The following is a 27327-nucleotide window of genomic DNA, read 5'->3' on the forward strand; positions in this document are numbered from 1 at the left end:
GTCTGATCTAATATATTTTGTCATCATGTGGAGTGATTGATCAGAAGATAATTTGGCAGACTTATTTACAAAGTTACTTCCAAAATCCTCCTTTGAAAAATTAGTACATCAGATTGGGACGCGCCGATTTCGAGACATTAAATGATGTCGACAAGAGGGGGAGACTGTACTCTTTTTTCCTTGGTCAGGTTTTTTCCATTGGATTTTTCTTGACAAGTTTTTTAATGAGGCAGTCCCTATCAAAGGATATTGTACTCTTTTTTCTTCACTAAATTTTTTTTTCTATTGGATTTTTCGTTAATAAGGTTTTAACGAGATATAATTCTAAATGGTCATCCAAGCAGGAGTGTTCTGATAGGATTGAGAGCTAAGTTGGTTGCCCATTAATATTCGGACGGCTCAGTTTCTCAATGAAAGAATGTTTATTGTGTGATTAATGAAATTTGAAAATTCAAAACTTGGTGCATGTATAAATAGAGGCTTAAGCCTCTGACAATAAATACTAGAATAACACATAAAATTCTCTTTTCTTTCTATTTTTTTCTATAAGTTCTTAAGTTACAATATATATAATATTAGTAAATATATTAATTATCTCTATTATATTGAGATAGTAATTATAGTGAATATTATTATCTAATTATACTTTTTTATTTTATATTTATTACCTCTTTCTTATATATTTATTTATTTATTTTACAACAATCCTTTCCTTTATTACTGTTGAATATTCATATATCTTCAATGTTTCCATTCTTACTTGCTACATGTCATCAACCGCCAAGTCAGACGGTTTAATTTTTGTCTTACCGTTATAGTTACCGCGGAATTTGACGTCCTTTCAAACGTTTCTAAATTGTAAGTTTATAACCGAAAAATTCCTTCTTCCCAAAAGAAATAAAAAAAAAAAAAAACAAAATTTTGGAGGGAAAAACGAAAACAGTATCCAATTATCTATTCCAATTGCCATTATCTTCTTCAACCAATTTTTCTTCTCACCTTTCCCTTTGGTCATCAGTCGTCACCATGATCCGTTCCCAAAACGGTTGCACCAATAATCACAAGAGACCTTTCGCACTCGATTCTTCCTCTTCCAATTCTAATCCGATCAAGAACAAGAAGCCAACCGCAACAGCAACCGCCTCCGCCTCCGTTCTATTTACCCACTTCGACTCGCCCCTCCTCTCATCCCTAAACGGCGTCGTTTCCACCCCCGACTCCATCATCCTCCATCCGGACTCCCCCTACACCATTGGCCGCACTCCCCGCCACTGCGATTTCTTCTTCCGCCACCGCCACGTCAGCAAGCGCCACTGCCAGATCCTCTTCGATGGTTCCCTCCGCAAACTTTACATCCTCAATGGAGTTTTTCTATCCTGCAAGGGTTCTAAAACCCGTGTCGTTCACGAGTTCAGGAAAAGGATGATGTCGTTTAGAGCCGGCGGCAGTGGCGGTGGCGGGGAAGAGGTTTTCGCGTTTCGAAAAGCTTCCAATGGAGTTTTCGTGAACGGTGTCGAGATCGGTAAGGGAACGGCCGTGGAGTTGTCGGTTGGAGACAAGGTCTCACTGGTGTGTGGGAACGATGATTGTTCGTGTGGAATTGGGAACCGGGTAGGGTTTTTAGTTCAAAGAATCGTTTTCGAAAATCGGTTTCGTGAAGGGTGTGACGACGATGATGAAATTGATGGGTTAACATGCTCGGGGCACTCACAAGGGAACAGGAACAAGAGGGTTCTTGCTGTTAGGGCAAATGGGTTGCGTTCCAATGTGTTTTCAAGATATGAGCGAGTTGTTGAGAGGGCGAATTTTATTTTAGAGAGGTGCAGGGAAATCTTGCTTAGGGATGATCCAGTGTCTTGCATTTTTCGAGCTGTGTCGGATACACAGTTCGGATTGAAGTGTGATCGTGGTGGCAGTTCGGTGAACAGCAATGTTTCTGGCAATGATGTTAGATTGTTGGTGAATGCTGAAGAGCAATTTGACTGTGACAAGTCACAAAGGATGAACTTTACAGTGGAAGATAGAACTAATGACTTAGCACAGTTGAGTTCGGAGGCTCTTTGTGAAGGTAAAGGGGTGGCCGTGGAAGCTGAAAGTGATGAACTTCATCAGCATGTTTTTCATAAAGGGATTTTGGATGATAATGTTGATAAGATACCCTTGAATTCAGTAGGGGTGGAAGATATTCCTTCTGATAGGTACAAAGGGGGAAATAATGGAGGCATGTTTCATCCTTCGCCTGGGAAGAACTTTTACCTGAATCGCCTTCAATTTTCGGAACATGCTTCCTCAGAACTTCAGCATTCCATATCTCTCCCTGAACTTCTGTATCCTGTTGAAAGCATTTCAAGGATGTTCATTGCAACATTTACAAGTGACATAAACTGGTGTGATCTCCTAATATATATTCGTTATTTTGATTTTTCCCACCATTTTATCTCTTGATTAATACTAGTATAGCTGTGTTTTAGGTTCTTGACATATTGCAAGATTCCTTTTCATCTGCCAGTTACGGTTGCTTGTCATAACACTGAGAGGTGTTGGAGTTCAAGACCTAATGAAAGAGTATTTGTGCCCTACCCGGATTATCCTAACCTAGTTGTAGTGTAAGTGTATTTTTTTTTTTAAAGGTTCAAATATATGCAACTAAATTTATGCCCATTCTTTATGGTACTTGATTTTACCTCTTTCTTACCTTTCTTTCTTCTCTGGATGTTAGTTATCCTTCATTTCCTGAAACCATAGCATTTGGTAGTAACCACAAGAGACAGGGGATTGCTTGCCATCATCCAAAGTTGATTGTTCTGCAAAGAGAAGATAATATAAGAGTTATCATTACATCTGCAAATTTGGTGGAAAAGCAGGTATGCTGTTAGCCAAATTTACAGTTATCAACACTAATGTTAATTTGTAGTCTTAAGAATTAAAGGACTTCATGGTATTTAACTGATTAAAATGTTTAATTATGCGCTGAATACTTATTACCCTCATGGATGAAAGATGCTTCTAGCTTTGCAGTATTTTTCTCTGAGGTCTGCAAACTTTATGTGTAATTAACTATTATAAATCATGCAGACAATATGTTTATAACTATAACTATGTTTGCTAGTATCAAATCTATTAACTTTTTTGTCTATGTAGTGGAACAGTGTGACTAATACTATTTGGTGGCAAGATTTCCCTCGTGCTGTCTCAGCTGATTTTGCATCACTTTTCCCAAAATCGGATGAAGAAACTCAGAGAGATTCTAAATGTGATTTTGCTGGACATTTGGCTGGGTTTATGGCAGCTCTCATGATTGATATACCCAGCCAAGCCCACTGGATTACCCTGTTGACTAAATATGACTTTGGAGGTGCAACAGGACATCTTGTTGCTTCAGTACCTGGGATTCACTTCTACAGAACTTTGATCATGCCTGAATCTTTCCAGTCCAATCTTGTAAGTGTTAATATGTCAAGCATATGTTGCTGCATGATTGCAGTGTTGATCTCTGCCTTTACCAGTCCAGTGTTTTTAGTTTTTGATATGAACTATAATCTTCTTGTGCTTTTTAGTATTTCAATGTTGCATCCACCTTGCTTTTAGTTGGGGTAGAATATGGTACCTGAAAGACTAGCTCGGTTTTTGCTAAAGTGAGCATGTAGAAAATTAGTTTTCTTCTTGAATGTTAGTACAAATTCTATTGTCAACCATTTGTCACTTCATGGCGTTAAGTTTGATTTGCTTTCTGCTTTGGATCCTTTGACTATGTATACTCTTTTTAGACACTGATTGCTGTGCATCTTTGTCAATTGGTGTCAAGTTTCTTGGTTCAGTTGTGGCATCTGTGGTTGGTTTGAGCCATCTTTTCCGCTCTTCAGTAGATTCAAAAAGTGCAAGACTTAAAGCACTGGCTACTTTCCTTGGGAAGTCTTGTACAAATGCTTATGGGAAGTTGAAGGTTATTCTGAGAAGAAATCACAATGTTCCTGCTGACGAAAATGCCGTTAGCATTCTTGTTCCAGACCCTGATGGAACTTCTGAGGGAGGTAAAATCTACGTATGTGGGGTTCTCCATTCATCTTTTTTTTTTTAGCCTAAATTTGTATTTCATTTGCATTGCTTTTCTTTCATTTCTGTCAATAACCATTATGATCTTTAATTTTCCTTTCTTTTGTTTTTGCCCTTTTCGATAGATTATGTTCAGCTTGGTTTTCTGCCTAGAAATGTAGCAAAATGGGTTTCTCCTCTTTGGGATGCTGGATTCCTCAGGTTTTCTGGTTACGTTTGTCCCAAAGAGGCCCTTGCAGCTGCCTTAGGAGAAAATCCAAACAAAGTACAACTGATTTTAAATGTGTCACGGGTATGTCGGGTATATTTTCTACTTTGTTAGTTACCATGCTGAATATGTAAGTAAACTTATACAATTTTTATGAACATGCAGGGGAATCATTTTCAAGATACATCAAAGATGATGGAATCTGAGCACATTGCTGCTTTTGGATCACTCATTGCTTCTATCCAAAGATGCTATGGCCTATGGAGATTGCAAGAGGTAAATTACTCTGAAATGTTTTTCCATTGACTCCTATAGCTTATTTCATTGAATTTTATCTGTTGAATTTAAATACTCAGTAAGTAATTAACTTTAATGTTGAAATTAAGGCTATATTTGATCTCTTTGTTATATCTTGGTAAAATAATTTCAAATGATCCAGTTTAATGTCATCCTTATTATTTGTACCAGGTTCTGAATCGATATAAGTGGCCTGAGTCATTAGAGTCTGATATTATATATGGTAACTCTATGTTTCAAGTGTTACTTATTTTTTAGTGATTGCCTTCGCTTTTCTATTAGAAGTTGAAATCAAGATGATGGCATTGTTTGATTGTTTATAACTTTTTCTGCCTATTAGGTGCATCTTCTATTGGTTCATCTGTCAATTCAAAATTTCTTGCTGCATTTTCTGCTGCTGCTGGGAAGAAATCATTGCAACATTTTGATTCAGAAGAGTCTGATCCTGAAGTAATTTCAAGACTTTTGCTATTCTTTTAGATTTCCTTGATACATATATATTTTCTATTTAAGAGGCATAATCTGTTGAAATTGCATTTATTCACTAGTTCAGCATTCTAATGATTCTTTGTTTCTTTGATAGTGGGGCTGCTGGAATGCGAGGGACGAATTGAAGAACCCTTCTGTTAGGATCATTTTTCCCACTATTGGAAGAGTGAAGAATGCATATAATGGGATTTTGCCTTCAAGACGCATTCTTTGCTTCACCGAGGTAGAATATGACTTTCTTATTGAGTGAATAAGATCAGAGGTTTTACCTTGGATAATGTGTTTTGTTCCTTATAGTGGATTCCTTTCATATCCTGTTATTTTGGTGAGCCTACTAGATTTTAGTTCATATGTGTGGAATGCATGGACAATATTAAAGCATTTTTTCAAGACATTCTGCATTATCCATGATGGATTTAAATTCTTTTCATGCAGTTGTCATTGTTGTTGTTTTTTATTTTATTATTATTTTTTTAATGGGGAACAGAAATAGATACAGATTTTTCTGGGTTCTAAGGTCTTTGTGAATCTTATTTAATCAGATCAAATTTTGTCATTTTTTTTTTCATGAATTAAAATTTTCGTTTGTGAAGTTATCTTTTGACATTGCATGTAAGATGTGAACAACGCAGAACTGATTATCTACTTTTAAACAGAGAACATGGCAAAGGTTGAAGACTTTAGATATACTTCATGATGCTATCCCTCATCCCCATGACAGAATAGGACACCCGATGCATACCAAGGTAACTAATGTATGCTCTTCTATCTTATATTTGATGATTAAACTTTGATGGGAAAGATTATCATTGGCAAGTCATTTGAGGTGCTTTTGTAATCTTTGCTCGTTATGTTGTGTATTTGGATTGCCATTGCGTGATTAGTTCCTTAATTATAAAAGTGTCTGTGTTTTTCTTTCCCCTGCATAAATGTATAGTCATTTAAGTCTTATTGTGAAAATTGGTTTGCTCAGGTGGTTAGGAGACGCTTCTGGTCTAAGAGTAAAAGGGATGCACCCTCCATTGGTTGGGTATATTGTGGGTCTCATAATTTTAGTGCAGCTGCCTGGGGACGACAAATTTCGAATCCATTTGATACCAAATCCGATGGACCTCAAAAAGGGGACCCTTGTTCGAATTCTGGACTTCACATTTGCAATTACGAACTTGGGATTATTTTTACTTTCCCTCCTACTGAAGAAAATACGGATTGTCCTCAAGTTAAAAGCACAAGATTAGATGATATAGCTCTGCCATTTGTGGTGCCTGCTCCTAAATATGGATGGAGAGATAGGCCAGCTACAATGCAGGCTATGAAGGAGGCGATGACGGAGCTCAATGAGCACGAGAGGTTGAAACTTGCAGAAGAAGAAATGTTGGAGGAGGTTGTTGAGGAAGAGGAAGAAGTGGAAGGAAATGATTATGTTGGTGGTGAGGAGGAGAAGGAGGAGGAGAAGGCATATGCTGAGATACTGTGGAGCCAGGTTGATTCTTCCGAGAGCACTTGAAAGAAAGCAGGGACTATTACTGGGCATTGATGTATAGATAGAGAGCCAGTGGTGCAAGACTGGTAATTGGGCATGAATAATAGGAGGATTGAAGAGCAAGGCAGTTGTTGAAGTGATAAGGATGTTCCCATAGTAGCAACAAAGGATGTAATCTTATCCCGTACGTGTGGTATTTTACAACACCAACTCCCCGTGTTTCAATCAGCGGCATGCAGTTATTATTGTGGCATCACGGAATAGCAACTGCCAACTAGCAAGGCATGACATGAAGCCATGACTATGCTAAGCAGAGAGCTCCATCACTTCGCTCAACAATTGATACGTAATCAATATTTATTCTTTTTTAGTCTACCCTTTGTTTGTGTTTCATATTTTAGTGTCAAAGTGATTTACAATTTGAGGATTATTTTAAGTATTTAGCTCATTTGTGTTAAAGGCATGTATACAAAGTATAATAATAAAAAATTTTAAAAATTTTTTATGTATTTAATATTTTAGAAATATAAAAAATTATTTTTAATAAGTTAGTAAAATATATATTTTTTTATTAAAGACTAAATATTAGTCCAAATTTTTATGTCAATGCGTTATAACTCAAATGGCATAATCTCTTTATATTCACCTAAGAGGTCGCGGGTTTGAGTCTCCTATCTTTGGTAAATAAGAAATTAGTCCAAATTTTTGTAAAAATAAAAAAAAAAGTTAATAAGAATAATTTTCGTTACAAGTATGTCCTAAATGGTTATATGCAAGGATGAACATAAGGGGCGAGTGGAGACCTCGGCCCCGAGCTTTTTTTTTTAAAAAAAAATTAATAGTAATAAGTTATTAAGTATGATTTAATCTTTTAAAAATTTATTTAGTATTTAATTCAGTATAAATAAAAATTAAGTCTAACCTAAATATTAAAGATTTCTAATATCTAAAAAGTAGGTAAAAAATATTTAAAAAATCTAAAAAAGATATTATTACTAATATTTTTTAATTAAATAAAATTTTTCAAATCTCATAAAGTGGATTCTTTTTCTTCTTGTGATCGTCCTTGATTCATTTGGTATTAATTTTTGCTATTTCAACTGCTACAACTGAGAGATCTTTTTCAGCTATGAATATTGTAAAGAATAACTCAGAAACAAAACGAAAGATGAATTTCTTGGTAATTGGCTTTTAATTATATTGAAAAGCAAATTGTTGAAAAATTTGACACAGATTCTATTATCGATCAATATGAGGAATCGACCACTTCGTTAGTAAAAAGTACACACATATTTTTTGTACTTTAAAATATATTCTCTATTAGTATTTTTTTATAATATATCTTACATTATATAATTTTTTGCATAATTTTTAATATTATATATGTTATTGCCCCTCCCCCATAATATTTCTGGATCCGTCCTGGTTATATTGGTTATATATAAATCGAATCAATTAGCATGTAGTAAATCGAATCAACTTGATCCGATTTACTACTTGTACGGAGTATTGATATTTTTTAAGTTAATCATTTATTTATTCTATATTAAGTTTAAAATATAAATGTCAATAAAAAAATACTCTCTATTTTGATTCAAGTAAAATATAAAAAAATCAAAACGAATAAGAATAGAAATCTAATTTTTGTATTTTAATTCAAATTCTAGAAAATCTACATTTTTATAAACTTATGAATTTAAAATAGAACAATAAACGATTTCTAAAAATTTATTAAAAATAATTTTTTGATTTATTAGTATCTAAAGAATCATTATCGGGACTTTTGATGTTAAAAAAATTAATATAAAGTATAGTCCTCCAAAGTGGCATAGGAGTTAAAACTTGAATTTTTTTAGAATTAGAAATAACAGATAATTATACAATATAAAAATACTAACTATATTTATATAATATGTAATTTGAGAAATAATATATTTAAATTTTTAATTATATATTATATAAATATAATTGGACATTTTATATAAAGTATAACTATCTATTACTTCTAACTTTGAATAAATTCAAGTTTTAATTCCTATGCCACTTTGGAAGGCTATAATTTATATTAACTTTTTCAACATCAAAAGTCTCGATAATGATTTTTTAGATCCAAATGAGTCCAATAATGATTTTTAATGAATTTCTAGAAATCATTTATTGTTCCATTTTAAATTCATAAATTTATAAAATGTAGATTTTTTGTAATTTGAACTAAAATATAAAAGTTAAATTTCTATTCTTATTCATTTTGATTTTTTTTATATTTTATTTAAATTCAAATAAGAGTATTTACTTATTGATATTTATGTTTTAAAATTAATACAATTAACTTAAAAATAGTAAATGTCAATATTCTGTATAAGTAGTAAATCAAATCAATTAAATTCGATTTACATATCTATGCTGTATTAATAGTAAATCGAATTTACATATACATACTAAATTTTGGATTCAATTTACTACTAAAAAAGTATAAATCGAACTTAATTAATTCGATTTATATAAAATCATTCGGGACATGACATGCATGTAAACTGTTTTGTTTTTGGACATTAGTATAATATTAAAGGTCATTTAATTTATTTATGTTCAGTTGTCGGGTTAATGTGATGGTTTTGTCAAAAACACCGTTAATTAGGATAGCTGATGTTACTGTGGATATGCACTTCCAAATTAATGTCACTCATTTTCGGAAAAAGCCTATGCATGTCATGATTTTCTTGAGGAAGTCCCATTCAATACGGTCATAAGCATTTGGCATATTCAATTTGATTCCGATAAAACCCTTTTGTCTTGCAATCTTTTTTTTTTTTCATGTAGTGGAAGATTTTGAAAGCTACCAATTCATATTCTATTATGAGTCTATCCTACACAAAAGCACTTTAAAATTTTCTAACAATATTTGAGAGGATATATTTAAGCCTATTTGCAATAATTTTGTAAGAGTAAATTATTAATTATGCCCCTAAATTTGTAAAACGCTGACAATAATAACTCTAATATTTGTTAACGATAATTATACTCTCGAAAATTTAAAAAATGCAACAAATCTGCCCAACCGTAAAAAGAGCTTTTTTCTGTTAAACAGAGTTTGGTGATGTGGCAGACAGAATTTCAACTGGCATCCGTTAAGGCTTTCAGTCCCATTTTTCCTTTATATGGAGATGAGAGAGAATATTTTCCCTAATTCACCAGAAAGATAAACCCTAACTACTGTCATGCATGGTGGAAGCAAAGGCATGTCCAATAACAATCGAAGGACAGAGTCAATGGAAAATAGTAGCTCTGAAGCGCTCGAAGAACACGGGAGCAAGCCCTATGACAGGACATGCTTCTGCCGTCTTCAGGTGGTGGCGTTGAAGTCAAAGACGAAGAGAAATCCAGGGAGATGGTTTCTCAGGTGTCCTCTATGGAAAGTATGTATGAATTGTCTAGTGAATCTGTCCCCCTTCCCTATTGAGAATTGAGCTTGATGAATGGCTTCTGTGCTGGGCAGATGAAAAACAGTGGGTGCCGTTATTTTCAATGGATAGATGAAACCAACGAGAAATCTATTGGGCTGGAGGAATCATCCAAGAATGGAACACTAGTATGCAATGAATGTGGAGTCTTGAAAGGGAGATTTACCAGTGTTGAGATTGAGACCATACATAGAGATGGAAAGATTTTATATTTACCTTTTTGCAATATTTACAACTTGTTTTGCCATAACTTCTCTTAAGTTTGTACTGGATACCACTCTGTCTCTATAATTCATGTCGAGATCTCTTTTTTGTAGGCTTTTTTATTGGCCTCTTATAAGGTGGAAGGAGACATGGCAGTCCCTCTGTATCAGCCTAGTACTCCTTTAAAAATGCTCCATCAAGACATAGGAAAGTCCTGCATTTTCTTCCCCGGCCATCAGCTTTTTCAGGATGAGATTGTCCCTCTTCACCTTCAACGTGTGTCTCATGGTTGTCTCCTAAATTGGGTTCATCATTTTACTTGGAATTGGGCAATTAGAGTTTCATGAATTAGGGATAAAGGAGAAACGGGAATGAAGGCCTTAACAGATGCCACGTTGAAATTCCATCTGCCACATTACCAAGCTCCGTTTAACGGAGAAGGGCTCTCTTCACGGTTAGGCAGATTTGTTGCGTTTTTAAAATTTTTGAGAGTATAATTTTCGTTAACAAAATTTAGGATTATTATTATCAGCGTTTTACAAATTCAGGGGTATAATTGGTAATTTACTCTTTTGGTAACTAACTTAAAAATTACATTATATAAAGAAATTGGGCTAAAGTCTTTTGTATGTCTAGGATTTTTAAATTTAGAAATTAAATAGATATGAGTTGAATTAATAGGGGTAGGATCAACATCATGATTGAGAATATTTAATACACTTTCAGTTACATCCTTACCCATAATTTTCCACATTTTTTGATAGAAAAGAGCCGACATTCCATTGAGGCCTGGAGCTTTTGCTGGGTGCATCTGCTTTAAGGCCTTGGCTATTTCTTCCAATGTGAAGTTCTTGTTTAAATAACTTCTTTTGTCCATGTCAATTCTTTTCCTCGCCACTTTAACCGCTTGCTTTGCTTCTATTGTTGAAATAATCTAGCAACACTTCTTCTATCTTCTCTTCATCCTTGTGTATCACACCCATATCATCCTTGATTGTCTTAATCTAATTTCTCTCCTGTCTTTGTAAAGTTTTTTGGTGGAAAAACTTGGTAGTTCTATCATCATGTTTGAGCTAATTTGTTTGAGATCTTTAGTTCGCTCTTTTATTCCACTTTTTTTCCCTCGAGATCCACCAAGATTGTGCTATGACCCGACTTGTATCTATTCAAATGTTGAACAACTATTTTTAGGAAGATTACTTTCCATTTCATGGTTACCATTGTCTTATCCAACCTCTTTTGAATATTGTCGCCACTCTCTTGCCCGTTTGTCCATGTAAAAGATTGTCTCCACAAAACCCAAATCAAGGAGTTCATTCATTTGTATGACCTCTCTAAAGCCTTGCATCTATGAGAATGTAACCGAATTTTCTCATGTTTTTTCTTTTTGACCAACTATCTAATTGAAATCTCCAAAAATCATCCATGCCAAATCAAAATTCGGCCTAAGTGTGCTCAATAATTCCCAGCTAAGTAGCTTATTTTCGTTTTCTAGGTGTTCATAGAATTCTGTTGCTCTCCATTTTTGCCCTGTTTCCACCATTTCTACCTCCATATCAATGTGGTTGATGGATAATAATCTAATTTTCAGCTTTATAAAATTGTCCTAAAATACTGCAAGTCAACCAGCCCTTTGTCTCCCCTTACCCTCGCAATCAACTGTCATTATATTTGTCATACCTCCTTTGTACCTCATCCTCATTATTTTAACTTATGTTCTCCTCGTTTCTAAAAGAATTAAAAAGTTGAGTCCTTGTTGTTTAATGAACTTTGTTAAAACTCGAACTGCCCATTGATTTCCAAGCCAATGACAGTTCTAACTAATCAGCTTCATGGTTCTTGGCATGGCTGCTCACCAGCCTTTGCCGCTTCTCTTCTAGCCGCCTCGGAATCTTTTTGTATCTTCAGTTCTAGCTCATCAATCTCCATCTCCATTGTCTCATCTGCCTTCTTCTTATGCTATCTCATTTTCACATTTTCTTTTTCATTTTTTGTTTTGACAGTTGCTAACCTCATTTGTCTCTTCTATATTTTTTCAGCTGTTTTTGTTATTTTTTTCATCACATTTGTGATATTGTTAAGTATCTAAGGAAAGTGGGAAACCAAGTCCCTAACAATACATCGGCCCTGAAGAGCCGACGTCCACGGCGGCTTCACTCTATCGACACTGACCCAACGGTAGCCACTTTGCTATGGTCTATCAGTATTCGGTATTCACCTTAATCCAGCCTATAGGTAGCCCTTTCTATGGGACCGACAACCACGCTCTGATACCATTGTTAAGTATCTAAAAAAAGTGAGAAACCACACCTTAAAGCTAGCTGTTAAGGGGGAAGAACCACTCTCCTTATATACAACATTAAGCATCCCATACTACTCGATGTGGGACTTTGAGCACCCCATAATACCCAAGTCCCTAACAGATATCCAATAGCACCTCAAGGTGTTTATATTGTTTTCGTTCTACAATCATTTTTTCTTTAGCCACATTTTCCTTGTTGTCTCTCCCTCCCCCTTTTTTTTTGCTTCATTACTCTTTGATTAGTTCTCTGTTTATACTGCAGTATCATTTTTGCTATTCTTGACTTCTAGACCTCCCCTTCATTTGTTCCTTTCTTTCGAACTCCCCTTAGGGCGTTAGGGTTACTTTCGATCATGAGGGTTGCTTCTTTCTCTACTCGTTCTTTTCTCCTTCCTTGTTTTGGCATCTCACCCATTGTTAGTTGCTTCAATTTTTCTAGCATTTTTTTATATGTTCTTTATGGCTCGTCTTTTCTCCCATCCCTTGTTTTCTCTCTTTCCTTTTTTCTTTCATCTTTTATCATTTTCACTATCACTCCCACACTATCAGCCTTTAGCCATGTTCCCAATTTTTTGAATCTATACTACATGTTTCCAATTCTTTGAATCGGCAGCTACTTCTTTTTTTTCCATCATTAATAGCTTTTTGGTAGTTACCTTCTTCATGCTTTATTAGTCCACAATAATAGCAGAAGTTTGGCAATTTCTCATATCTGAAGTTCACCCATATTAGCCCATTTTTCTTGTTGCTAATGATAACGCCTCTCATAATGGGTTTGTTGATGTTTAGTTGGATTGTTGCCTTGAGAAATCTGGTTTGGTCCCGGGTATTCTCCTATACTTTGTATTCTTTTACTTCACTCACTGCAGAGTCTATTTTTGCTCCCAATTTCTTTATTTTGCAGTGTTTAGAAAAGTTCCAAAGCTACATCTTTATCTCTGCATTGTCTAGCACTTTTTCTGCTAGCTCTTCTCCTTTGTTTCACCTTTTCAAGAGCAATCAAGAGTTTTTGAATAACCACAGAATTCCTTGCATTATTCTCTCTAGGTCTACTTCATTTTGTAGGAATATTTGGTATATCTTTGGTTTTAGCTCCACTAATCCACTATTTTTAGACCCTCTTGATTCCTTCATATATTTTACATAGCTGACTGTATCTAAGAATATTTGATATTTTGTCTGATAGTAGTCTTCCCACCATACTATTTGCACATCTTTGTACTCTTTCCTCCACATCATCGTTATTGAAAATGATCAGGGGTTCTTCTTTATCTTGTATTATTTTATTGGTTTGTGCTGTTAGTTTCTCATTTGAGGTTGACATTATTTTGTATTATTTGTAAGTGAATAGAATCTAACCGAGTATGAGCTGCACTGAGACGATTTGGTCACAACAAAATAGAGGGTTGAACTATACTATTTCAAACACTAAGAGAGCATTGGGTTAGAAAGAGATATAATCTATAGTGGGACAAAAAAATTGATTTTATTGATAAATAATAGATGGTGTAATACTATTTAGCTAAATTTTATTGGCTAAAATTAGAACTCATAAATGATAGCATCTTCAAAGTAGCTCGAGTTTTAGGCAAAAACAAAAATTTCACGTCTGAATATCTTACATTACATAAAAGTCTCATTGACTCCACTAACCTCTCCGGTGTGGTGGCGCGTGCTTCACATCCGCGGCTAATTTCCTTCGTCCATCGCTCAAGGTACAATCTCCAATAATTTATATGAGAAAAGATATAGCGGTCTTATAACTTTTGGATTATTAAATAATCTTAATAACAAAATATATTTTTTAATTTTTAAATAATTATTAAATAATTTTTATTTATAGATTACTTTTTTATTTATTTTTTAATTTTAAAATTTATTTTTATTTTATAAATATTATTTTATTATTCATCATTTATATTTAATAACAATTAAAAACAACAACCAAATATATCTTTTTCTTCTTTCTCTTTTCCAAGCAACACTGTGACCTCACCAAATCCACCAAAACCAGCAACATAGCCATCATCTCACTCTACTCCAACTACCTCCACAACTATCTTCACGCTTTCTACCCCTTCCATCCTTCCAATCTCTTCTGCTCTCTCTCCAACCTCACCGCTCCTTTCCTATTAATCCACCACCACCAATGCATACCTCTTCCTCTGCCTTCCAATTTTCGCGACTTTAACTGTATACTCATTCTCATTTTTCGATAACTTCTAACTGAATTGAAATCGAAATCACATGTTTCGATTCTACTCGTGAATTTAATTTCTCTGCGATGTATAATGCTTTTTTTCAAGTACAATGAATAGATTTTTTTAAAATTAAAAAATATTATTTCCAAAAGACAAAGACAAAGATACCGAGCTTGAAGGTATGGAGCTTATTGTCAAGGAATATATGAAGAGGGTGGAGAGAGACCAATGAGAAGCCTTCGATGCCTTGAAGGATACTCGTATGAATCTGGATCAGTATGTGGTCCGTGATAACATCTTGTTCAATTCAGAGAAGAACCCACAACCGCCAGGTGCACGGTTGGGGGTAACTGATCCCAGGGGTTACAAAGTGAAGCAATCGGATGTCCAAATGGCAGAAGCTGGTGACAAGGAAAGCAAGGAAGAATCGCCTTCCAGGGACCGGGTGGATCTGAAATAATGGGCTCTTGACCGCAAGTGATTCTGGCCGTTGGTGGCTCCTTCTTCCTTGTCTTGTTAATGATGAACATAATTAGCTGGAACTGCAGGGGCGCTGGCAGCAAAACCTTCCCCTCGATCATCCGGGATCTTCACCAGGAGTATAGGGCAAATTTATTTTTTCTTCTAGAAACTCACATCAATGGTACCCGAGGGAAACAGATTAGGGACAAGATGGGGTTTGATAAGTCCTTTGTTGTGGATGTTGTGGGTCATGCTGGAGGCATATGGTGTTTATGTGATTCCTCTGTTTGGAGGGTGGACGTTTTGGAACATGATAGACAGTTTATTCACCTCAAAGTCTCTGGCTCGGGTAACAACTCAACCCCCTGGCTCGTTACTGCGGTTTACGGTAGCCCCAAAGGGTGACCAGAAGATCCTTCTAGAACTCCATTAAATTGTATGCTAGTAATACCAATCTCCCTTGGTGTCTTTTGGGTGGAGGGGCGATAAATAATAGTCAAAGTGCCTACGAGGAGTTTTAAGAATGTGTCTGAATCTGTGGCTTGGTTGATTTGGGTTATTTTGGTTGGCCGTTCACTTGGAAGAGAGGTAATCTCGCGGAAAGGCTGGACAGGGGCTGAGCAACTTAGATTGGCAAATTGCTTTTCCTGAGGCTTGTGTTAAACACCTGCCCATGCTCAAATTAGGCCATTCTCCTATCTGTTTGCAACTCTCCAATACTATGACACAGAATAGAGGAAGACAGCCCTTTCTTTTCTTGCTGCCTGGATCACCCACCCAGATTTTAGAAATATTGTGGATGTCTCTTAGAATGTTCAAGTGTCTTGGGCTGAGGGTATTTCTTTGTTTAAGAGCAAACTTAAACATTGGAACAACTTGGTTTTTGGTAACATTATTAAACGGAAACATAGAATCCTTAGAAGGCTACAAGGGATTACTACTAGTTTGGGATATTCTCAGAATTCTTTCCTTGAGAAGCTGTAGAAAGACTTGTGCTTGGAATATGAACACATAATCATTCAAGAGGAAATTCTATGGTTCCAAAAAGTTAGGTGCAAGTGAATTGAGTTTGGGGATAAAAACACAAATTTTTTTATGGCTCTACTATGATTAGAAGACACAGGAACAAGATTACCTCTCTACAAAATGACAATGGTGATTGGGTAACTAATAATGCGACTCTGGAGAATATGGCAACCATTTTCTTCTTAAATCTATATACAGACAGCCCTACTCATACTCCCTTTATTCTTAAGATATGTTTCCCACCTTGAGTAGCTCCGATAACAACATCATAGGCCAGAATGTGATTAATGAGGAAGTGAAATATGCTATTTTTGGCATGGACAGTTGGAAGGCCCCCAACAGAGACGGGCTTCAAGCCATCTTCTACCAGAGTCAGTGGAATAAAGTTGGCACTAATGTCTGTGAGCTAACCTGAAATATTTTTCAAGAATCGAGCAAGATCAGAGAGGTAAATGAGACACTTATCACTCTTATCCCCAAAGTTGAACATGTCTCACATTTAAAACAACTGAGACCCATCAGCCTTTGTAATGTTTCCTATACGGTGGTTACTAAAATTCTTTCTGATCGATTGAGAAGAGTCATGGATAAATTGGTTATGCCTAATCAGTGCAGTTTTGTCTCCGGAAGACATAGTTCTGATAATATAATTATCACTCAAGAATTCATTCACTCTATGAGATAGAAAAAAGGGAAAAAAAGTTGGATCGCTATCAAAATTGACTTGGAAAAAGCATATGACAAGTTAAAGTAGGAGTTTATCAAGGAGACACTCGTGGATATTGTCCTTCCCCAAACCTTTATCAATCTTATCCTCTCTTGTATCTCGACTGCAAGGATGAGGGTGCTATGGAATGGAGAAGAACTGGATGAATTCTCACCTTCCAGGGGTATTAGACAAGAAGATCCCATCTCCCCGTACATTTTTGTCCTCTACATCGAAAGATTATCCCAACTCATTAGTACAGTAATGGAGCAAGGCTTTTGGAAACCTATTCGTCTCAAAAAGGATGGTCCCCCTATCTCTCACATGTGCTTCATGGACGACATTATTTTATTTGCCTAGGCAAATCTCGATCAAGCTAATATCATTAATAAGTATCTCGAGGCCTTCTTGATAGCTCGGGTTAGAGTGTCAGCAAAGAGAAAACCAGGGTCTTTTTCTCTAAGAATGAGGGACACAATGTTCGAGCAGGGGTGAGCAACTTCTTGCAATTTGCCAGAACTGATAACTTAGGAAAATACTTAGGTGTTCCTATTCTTCACTGCAAAGTGTCCAAGCATACCTTTGAGGGCATTATCAACAAGCTTCATACTAGGCTCAATTTTTGGAAAGCTTCCTCACTTTCTCTTGATGGAAGAGTAACTCTGGTGAAATATGTCCTATCCTCTATGCCAATATATAATATACAATTTGATGTTTTACCTTCTACTCCTTGTAATACAATTGACCGTATCTACAAGAATTTTCTCTGGGGAGATACAGAACAAACTAAGAAGATACATCTACTTAGTTGGAAGAAATTCTGTGAGCCAAAAAAATTTAGGAGTCTGGGCATTAGACATGCAAGCCAAATGAATCAAACCTTTATGATGAAGACTGGATGGGGGCTTATTGAGAGAAAGGTTGCTCTTTGGGCTAGAGTCCTCAGATCAAAATATGGCAGCGACACGGATATCATTCCCAGAGTGGAAAGGAAGCGAAACAACTCGAATCTTTGGAAGGGTATTTGCTCTACTTGAGACAATGTTAAACGCAATTGCATTTGGAGAATTGGTGATGGTTCCCAAATTCACTTCTGGGATCATTGCTGGATCCCAACTGGTGTAGGATGTCTAAGCAAAATCGCAAGCCAGGTAAGCAATAATGTCAATTATTCTGATATGTTGATGGATTTTCTTAATGTCTCAGGGCAGTGGCACATTGAGAAGCTTCAGGAGATGCTGCCAGAGGATACTATCAAGAAGATTGTTGCTATTTCTCCCCCGTCCCCGTGGAAGGGAGCTGATTACATTACCTGGGGACCTTCCCCGAATGGATCCTTCAGTACTAAGTTAGCCTATCAAAATCTCATGGAGGCTCACGATACTCCCAATAAGATCTTTTGGTTGGTGTGGATGTGACAGGGTCCTGAGCGTGCCAGAACCTTTCTCTGGCTGGTGGCACATAACGTAATCCTTACAAACTTGGAAAGAAGACACCGACACTTGACCACTAATGATGCTTGTCCTTAGTGCCGTAACCATGAAGAATCAGTCATTTATGTGCTTCGGGACTGTTTCCATGCTAGGAGCATATGGCGAATACTTATCCCCCTGATGATAGCAACTTGTTCTTCAACACAGACCTCAATGATTGGTTATTACTAAACCCCACTTCTCATAATAATTGTTCATGCTTATTTGGTGTTGTTGTGTCATCTTTATGGTACTTCCGGAATAAACTTGTGTTAAATGAAGAGACTGTTCCTAACACTAGTGTTGTTCACCAAATTCAAGCGCGGGTTGAGGAATTCCTAAAAGTGGTTAAAAGCAAGTTAAATCCATGAAATATACAAGCTGTTAGGGAGTGTCTTGTAGGCTAGTCTCGATCGGACGGAGAGTATGTTAAGTTAAATGTTGATGGTTCATGGTATACTCAGAGAAGTAATGCTGTGTGTGGGAGTGTTCAGGGATTCAGCTGGGAGGTTCTTGAAAGGTTACTCGTGCAATTTAGGCAACTACTCAATAATGCATGCGATCATTCACGGGCTGAATATTGCTACAATGAACGGCTACCAAAACCTTGTTGTAGAGTCGGACTCGGCTGCTGCTGTCAAATTTATCACTCATGGATGTTCTCCAGCTCATCTATGTGCTCCTTTGATTCAGGACATCCGTAACTTGGCTGCACACCTGCAACAAATCCTTTGGAGGCATTCGCTTTGTGAAGCAAACTCGGTGGTGGATCTTCTTTTCAAGAAGGGACAAGACCTCCCCCTTGGATTACACCTTCTTGATCGAGCCCCCACCCCCGCGCGTGGATATTAGAGATGCCCTGCTGTGTGACTACTTAGGGATCCTTAGAGTTAGAGGGTCTTAATTTTTCTTTCTACTTTGTGTTTCTTTTCTTGCTTTCTTTCTTTTGTTGGGTCTTTGACCCTGTAGATCACAAAAAAAAAAAAAAATGGATTGAAAATTTAAAAAAATGTGTTTTAATCATTTTATTTAAATTTTCTACACGAGTGCATTTATTTAGTTGAGTAATAATTGAGAATTCTTTATTCTCTTAATTATCATCATAATACTTAAAAAGGTAATATATATATATATATATGTTAATTTTTTAAAAAATAAAAAAGATAAAAAATTTAAAACCTTTTATTTAAAAATTAAAAGGATAATTAAGAGTATTAGTATATGTTTCTATGTCTTGCATGAAATAATATACAGAATTGTATAAAATATTTTTTTTAATTTTTTTAAATAAAACTTTGTATAATAATTTTTGTTATAAAAAATTTATAAAGTTAATTGAATTTAAAGTTTAACTATTTTTAATATTGAAAATAATGAAATCAATGAGTAATAATTTTATTTGTTTTCAAAGTATAATAATTACTCATTAATAGTAATATATAATTTGTAATTACATTGAGGTTTAATTATTCTGTTAATTCTTACAATTTTATTAAATTTTTAATTAGGTATCTATACTTTTTTCTTTTTTAATTAAATTTCTACATTACTTTTAATTTTGTAATTAGGTCATTTTCATGTAAAAAACGTTAAAATTAACAGGATATTTCTTCCAAAATACATGCGATCAAAGATCTAGTTAAATTTTTAATTATGAATACCTTCAATTTGAGAAAAAATATTCAATTAACTCTAACTTTTTTTACACTAGAAATAATCTTATTATAAAATTAAAAGTAATGTAAAAGGACCCAATTGAAAGAAAAAAAAATATATAGACCTAATTATAAATTTAATAAAACTATAAGTACCAACAGAATAATTAAACCTTAAATTAAAATATTTCAATTAGAATTTTATCTTTTCAAAGATTTCTCTTTAAATAACATTAGTGGTTAAATTTGTAGACATTTTTTTATAATTGATGAGTAAAACTTTCAAAATTTCTCACTCTTATGTTAAAATCGATTTGAGCAAATATAATTTAATATGAGATCAAATTTATTCTTGAACTACCTTCTTTATTGTCATAACAAAAAAACCTATTAGAGAGAATTGTTTTTATTAAAATTTATCTAAAATAGAAAAAGAAATATAAACAATGAATAAAAATCTAAAATTTAAAATTAAAATATTTACAATCAAGAAAAAAATTAAGAGAAACTTTTAGTAAACAACTCAAACATTAATGTGACAATAAATTGAATCTAATAATATATATTTGAATTAATTAAATTAAATTATTGATATAATAAATTAATTATAATTATTTAGCACAATAAATTAAGTTAAATAAATAAAAAATATCTTATAAATATGTCAAGTAAAAATTATAATATTTTTAAAAATGATTAATCAAAATACAAAAGATAAAAAATTAATACAAATCAAAACAAAATCAATTAATTTATTCTCCTCAAATCAAATAATAATATAATTGATTACTTAATACTGTTAAATAAATTAAAAGAACAGCTTTAAGAATAGGCCACATCATTTTTCTAATGTTTCTAATTAGTTATAGGGTGAGTTAATGATAATTTGCCGCGGGGTTCACCATTGTTGAACATTTAAGAGTGACTCTGATATATGCAAGCATTTTCCTCAAGAATGGAACAACATGACATGTTTACGCGACCAGACATGTTATTTTAGTAGAGTCCACTTATGACTTAAATAATGCAACGTTTTCCCTAATTTCTAAGACAAAAATAAAACGTGACAATGTTTGACGCGACCGATCACAACCCTGTAATTTTGTTTCTGTTTGACCCCTCTATTCTTAGCATGGAACGTTTAGAAGGTAGTTTTGAAGAAGCTACAACATTCCAAGAAGATGGTTCAAAGATAAATATGGTGAATGTTTATCTGCCATCTAGATGTCAAAACAGATGCAATAAAACGTTGCTTCTACATCATACATTCATACGTTGGTCATCTAGATAAGAGTTCTCTTAAAAAAAACACAAAAGGAAAAAAAGAAAAAGCAATAATAGCCCTCTCAAGTTGTGTCCCTCTAGATAATAGCTAATTTTCTTAGTATCTTAGTTATGTCAATCCCCTTTTTTAGCAGTAAATATAACTATGTGGCAAAGTGGCATGGTCCATTGCCATTTCCGAGAGATTACAACTAGTTGATGTGGCAAAGCCAAATGGTTAAGACTACTTTTTGAGGTCAGAGATTCTTTGTCCTCACTGGCTCCTCATTCTTGTAACAGAAAATCGTTAACTTACACTCACTTTCTAATAGGCCTCTCTCTTTGACAATCTTTTATTCATCTCCTGATTTTCCTTTTCTCGACCCAATTTTTTCTTTCGTGGGTCGTAAGATATCAGAAAAGGAGGATCAGGAGCAGCGTAACCTTTACTATCATCATATTCAGCACACTTTATTAGGTAAGCAAGAATTTGTTCGTCATTTTAGGTTCATAGTTTTTCATTTATTGTTTGGAAGTTGGTTCTGTTGTTATATCAGACGATTTGGATTCATTTAAGTTATGTAATAACAATTTCTGGAGGTAACAAACATGAAACCTGGTCTTCTACTTTTCTGAATGTTTTATTTATTTATCAATTTTCAGTTACTTGAGGGTCAAGTCCAGCCCCAAGGCATTAAAAAGGTCAAAGAGAAGCAGGTAAACCAGCTAATACAGATTCTGTTAAACGAAAAAAAATAAAAAACTAAATTTACCAATGTTTGTTTATGGATTGGGTCAAGATTGTGCAGCTAGAGCATTATTGAGGGACATTGATATGTCATTTTGAAATACATGGCCCGTGTTTATGGGGCTTTATTTGGAAACAATTATCTTCCCTAATCTCCGTGTATAAGATTTTGTTACACCCTGACATACTTTAGACAAGATCAAAAAAGCAATATGCTTTGTGGGTCATCCTGAAGACTCATGAAATTATTTGCATTCCTTGGATCTCAAGTCACATGCTCTAGCTTCTCAACTTATGTTTCTTTTCTTATCTTTGATGGACTTTCCTCTTTTGATTCAAGAATATTTATTGCAGGCTGGGAATGGAGTCCTTAAACCGAACCATGACGACAATGGAGAAACCACCGATCCCCAGCTCATCATCAGCAGATTGCAAACCACTAACCACATTCGTTCAAACAAACACAGACGCATTCAGGGAAGTAGTGCAGCGACTGACGGGTCCATCATCTATGGCGGTAGAAGGCATGGCATCAAAAGAAGGAGGAGGCACGAAGAAGAACTCGAGCAAGCTCCATGAGAGAAGGAAATACATGAAGCCAAAGGTTGAGATTGTTAAGAGTAGTAGTGTGCATTGTAAATCAGGGGCGTGTTCGCCTTCGGTTTCAAGAAGCTCTAGCTACCCTGCTAGTCCTGTTTCAGGGAGCTTCCCGGCAAGCCCTCTCACACCTTCGACGATCTTCTCCAAGTTGAGCATTCTAGAAGATGACAAGAAAGATGATCTTGATTTAGATCTTAATATTGCAGTGCCGTCTGAGCCGAATATGATAAGCACAGAGGAACAAGAAGAAGATGAAGAAGAAGAAGAAGAGAGAGCTATCAGAGAGAGGCGGTTTTATTTGCATCCATCGCCTCGTCCCAAACCTGGATTTTCTGAACCTGAACTTCTGCCTTTGTTTCCCATGGCATCCACTGAGAAAGTGTAGTCTTCATCGTCATCATCATTTGTAACTATATTATTGTTACATGATATATATGCAACGCATTTGTAATGTCAAATATTCCTCCTTCTGTTATCCTTTTCTCTGCTAATTTAAGCTACGAGAGTTTTTTTTCTCTCCTAGTTAAGGAAATTTTTATAATGTCACTTATTTTTTTATAAATTCTTACAAATATACAATGCAAAAAATGAAAACGTCATTATTATTTTTTCTTATGAAATCCAAATTCTTATTTTGTTCAGATAATTCTTGTAGACTTTTTATTTAATCTTAAAACTACTGTGGATATATATATATATATATATATATATATATATATATATATATTTAACTCGTTTTTAATATTTATTCTGTATTGTTACGTATATTTATAACATTAAGCATCTCTTGTTCGGCACGAAACCAATATTCCCTATCCCTATTCTTGCTTATTCGGGACCGGGACCCCACTCTAAACGATCCCTCTCTCTCACATACGTCTTATGGAACTAGACATTGTCAGTGTAGCATTTTCTTTGAATAAATGAAATTGTTTCTTACATCGTTAACTCACTTTCTTTCCGGATTATTTGACACTGGGGAAGAATTCATTTCTTTTGTATATGTTCACACTTGTACCATATCTATGACTCTTATCTTCTTCTTGTGGCCTTCAGAAATGCATATTCATGCTTTTCTTTCCTTAACTTGAGATGCACATCCTATCACAGGGAACTACTTCCCAACTCTCTTCTTCAATGACACAGTAACTGAGCTAGTGCTTAATCTGGAAGTTGCTCCTACAAGCATGGTTGACCAACAAAGGATGATGGATTTGGTTTGCGGCATTGTTAATCATCTAGTTATTATTAAGAAAACTCTGCATGCATGTTGTTTTTGCTGCAGGCTTATTATCGAGGTACCTTTAATTGGTCATCGCCCTTCTGTCTTCTGTGATGGTAAGATGAGATGAGATGAATTAACTTTGCTATCTATCTCCACTGTACTACTGCTACATGCATCAGTTTATTCATCTTTTGTGCTTTGCTGCCTTGCAGACCTTAATATCTTTCTCATATATCTATACCACAAGTAGTGGGATGTGGAGAAGAGGATCATCAACCTGTGGAGCAACAAGAGAAGAAAACTAACTGGCCCACTTTAATTTCTTTTTTTTTCTGAATGGTATGTTTCTCCCCATTTTGTTTTTAATTTTTTTTTGGTTAATTAACTAGGACAGAATTTTCTTTTTCTAACTTTTTAATTTGCTCAGAACTAAAGTGCGAGAGAATGAATAATATTCCAAAGATTACCTGAAATTGATGTGATTTGAGTCTAAATGTGATGTTCAAACTTTCTCTGGTGAAAGTTTTAATATCTTTTTCAACGAGACAAAGTCGTCCAAGGTCTTTGATGGTGAATGGAAGTTGGTATTTGTAACGGATTTTAATGCTTAAATTAGCAAAAAATTTTAGATAGATTTTATAAATTAGGGTTGAAAAATATATGTGCGTGATTGAGTATTTATACGGTAAGAGTGATAGCCTTACTATCATTCTATCATTAATCCACTTATAAGGATGGGTGATTTTTTTTTAGGAGTTCTTACAGATCCCATATTTGAAATAGTGGACGAATTTATTTGGATGCATGTTAGTGCAGTTAAGATTCTATATGCAAATCGGGCCTATAAAGTCAGGTATAGATTGGCGTAGTGGATATAGACTCTTGGGTTTTATTCATTTTGGGCCTTGCTTTGATATTGAGTCAGAATATAAACAGTGCCCCACTACTTGAGGTCGAGTTTAGTTAAGTCGGACTATAGTAATTGTATGAGTAAGTTGTATTGTCAGTTAGGTGCTCAAGTCTAACTACTTTGCAAGTTGGTTTTTCGACATGATTCTATCTGAGGAGGTCGGCTGACTCAACGTGATTTTATGTGAGGAGGTCGGCTGATACGATATAATTTTGATTGATGTGATGTTTCACATTTTGTAGCTGTTCGCATGTCTTTTTAGTTTTCTTGGTAACCGTGCATAGCATTTAAAATAAGATTAAATTGTAATTTTACCCCTACTTATAGTTATATAAACTTAATTTCTTCTTCTTCTTTTCCTTCTTTTTCACTTCATTTCCTTTGAACAAAAGCTCCCATTTCTCGAACAAAACTTTACATTCCCTAAAACCCACTTCCTCTCCGAAGCCTTTTTTGATATTACTGTATTTTAAAATCGCGTTTTGTTATGTGATTCTCCATCATCAATTCTTCATCAATGTTAGCATTTTTTTCTTTTTTTCTTCTTCGTTAGTTCTTTTTCCTACTTGTTGGTTACTGTTCTTGCCATGCCATCTGTGTTTGGAAGATTGCTTCTTGAGGGATTTGCCCTGAGAATGTCGCTTTTTGTTTATTATTTTTTAAATTTTTTTCTTTTTTTTTGATAATGTAGTTTCCATAAAAGTATCATTTTTAGTATTTTGATATTTTTAATTGAATCTTGTTGTGGTGTACATAATTTTATGGTTAACTTTGTTCCTAAATGGCGCTACCATCACCGTTAAGGATGACATCCTTCAAAATTCTACAAGCCTTGGTCATGCTTCGCCCCTGTTTTTATTCAGGAATGGCAATTATTGTTTGTATACTTTGTTGAAAAAGAACCGTTCTACTGTTATTTACTTAACCCGACTTTTGTTGTTTTACATGGCTAGTTATTTTTATTTTGTAAGTATACAACCTATTTGTCTCGATTTATAGTCTAAATAATGCCTTCTAAAATTTGAAACAGTCTAGATTGTGTAGATAGTACAGTTGTAGCAGCTGTATCGGTTATGGATAGGAAAATTCTATAAAACTTCTGACTTAAGTACCCCATTTGTAAGAAACAAGAGGATGAATAGAATTACGTTCTAGTATCCTCTGATCTTAAAGAGAAAATCTATTATGCTCAATTTAACAAATTAGAGCCACATTTTCTTTTTATATATGAGTGCCTTTTCTTAGGTTAGGTGTAAGAACTTCCTTTACCGATTTTGAACAAGATGTGTTGTTAACTTTCCGATGTGCTCCTATCTCACTTCATCCAAATTTTTAGGACTTTATGAAAATCCACCAATTAGTTAGTCATGAGCTCGACCTTCTCCTATCTCTCAAGATTTTTTTTATTTGTTTCAACTGATCAAATTCTTTAGCTCAAAAAAATAATAGTGGGCTTCTTTTTAAGCTATTCAAGATAAAAAAAGTTTTCTCTATTTTTGAAGAGTCTTTTCACGACTTCAAAAATTATTACTTCAAAATCTGACCTCGGAAGGGAGATTGACCTTTTTTATGTTAATAAGAAATCTCAATATATGTTCTGTTTGTACTAGGAGGAGGAATCAACAGTATTAAATTATGATTTTAAGGATCTTAACGAGGAGGAAGAGCTGATCGTAACCGTCTTTCAAGAGTGTTGGGGTCGAGTTTCTAATCTCAACACCAAGAAATTTCTAGAAGCCAAACTGAGTTATGTGCGAACCAAGTTAGGTAGATGACTTTATTTTGTAGATGGCTTTTTGTATATAACACTTGCATTTATTAATCCTTGTTTTCTTTTACTTTTGTGAAAAAATAGTCAACAGCTCGAACGCTTATAAAAAGCTCAAGCAAGCCAAGAAAAACCAAGCTATTCGCCAGGTTCAACAGGAAGAGGCCGAGAAGTCAGGCAACAATATTCCTCCTCCTAAATCTGGTCTGACCTCCTTCGAGGCTAACAAATTTTCCCAATCCCCTCTGACTTCTTCTCCCCTAGTAATTCTCCCAGTTCCTCCTTTCTCTAAACCTCCAAAAGAAACAAACTCTGGTGTCTCTCGCAAAACTCCTTGTCTACGATCAAAGGTTTAACGTCATTAGATTTAGTGAGAAGTTCATCTTACTGGGTAGCACAATAAGTATGGATGATGCTAGCATAGAAAAGAATTTAGAGGTGCTGGCTAGGGGTGGTTGGTGCGTGGAATTTAACTTCGTACAACTAAACCAGCAAGTGCACTGGGTTGTCTAAGTAATACTTAAGTTGAGTCAGGATCGATCCCACGAAGATTGTCGGCTTGGACCAAACAGCGGTTATCTTGTAAATCTTAGTCAGGCGGATAGAAAAGTTGTTTAGTTATTTAAGAACATAAAAGTAAAGTGAAATAAAAATACGTTACTCAGTGGATATGAATTCAATAATAAGAAGATGGTTAAGGCTTCAGAGATGCTTTGTTCTTATGGATCAATCCTTTCTTACTGTCTACTCTAACTGTGAATGATTTCTTCTATAGCAGGTTGTATGTGATCAAC

General features: G+C 34.8%; 2 protein-coding genes and 1 long non-coding RNA gene across 3 annotated transcripts; all 3 read left to right on the plus strand.

Moving 5' to 3' along the window:
- The first annotated feature begins 890 nt into the window (after window positions 1-890).
- Window positions 891-7039, plus strand: LOC112791032 (uncharacterized). The gene is made up of 12 exons (XM_029297118.2): window positions 891-2387; window positions 2472-2606; window positions 2720-2864; window positions 3142-3441; window positions 3806-4031; window positions 4179-4345; window positions 4427-4537; window positions 4730-4781; window positions 4899-5008; window positions 5142-5270; window positions 5704-5793; window positions 6021-7039. Exons 1-12 carry the CDS (start codon window positions 1027-1029, stop codon window positions 6552-6554), a joined length of 3360 nt encoding a protein of 1119 aa, XP_029152951.1. The 5' UTR covers window positions 891-1026; the 3' UTR covers window positions 6555-7039.
- A 14109-nt stretch (window positions 7040-21148) lies between these two features.
- Window positions 21149-23162, plus strand: LOC112791033 (VQ motif-containing protein 31-like). The gene is made up of 3 exons (XM_025833711.3): window positions 21149-21760; window positions 21946-21999; window positions 22385-23162. Exon 3 carries the CDS (start codon window positions 22392-22394, stop codon window positions 23013-23015), a length of 624 nt encoding a protein of 207 aa, XP_025689496.1. The 5' UTR covers window positions 21149-21760; window positions 21946-21999; window positions 22385-22391; the 3' UTR covers window positions 23016-23162.
- A 414-nt stretch (window positions 23163-23576) lies between these two features.
- Window positions 23577-24312, plus strand: LOC140182740 (uncharacterized). The gene is made up of 2 exons (XR_011878823.1): window positions 23577-23968; window positions 24068-24312. It is a non-coding gene; the product is annotated as an uncharacterized lncRNA (long non-coding RNA).
- Window positions 24313-27327: the final 3015 nt, after the last annotated feature.

This window comes from Arachis hypogaea, chromosome 3, assembly GCF_003086295.3.
Source record: "Arachis hypogaea cultivar Tifrunner chromosome 3, arahy.Tifrunner.gnm2.J5K5, whole genome shotgun sequence".
In the NCBI taxonomy this organism is placed as follows: domain Eukaryota; kingdom Viridiplantae; phylum Streptophyta; class Magnoliopsida; order Fabales; family Fabaceae; genus Arachis; species Arachis hypogaea.

Excerpts from the sequence above, each read along its gene's own strand:
- LOC112791033 (XM_025833711.3), top strand. The coding sequence starts at position 22,392 with ATGGAGTCCTTAAACCGAACCATGACGACAATGGAGAAACCACCGATC.
- LOC112791032 (XM_029297118.2), top strand. The coding sequence starts at position 1,027 with ATGATCCGTTCCCAAAACGGTTGCACCAATAATCACAAGAGACCTTTC. Across the intron at positions 2,865-3,141 it reads CAAATTTGGTGGAAAAGCAG|TGGAACAGTGTGACTAATAC; the intron begins GTATGCTGTTAG and ends TTGTCTATGTAG. Across the intron at positions 5,794-6,020 it reads GACACCCGATGCATACCAAG|GTGGTTAGGAGACGCTTCTG; the intron begins GTAACTAATGTA and ends TGGTTTGCTCAG.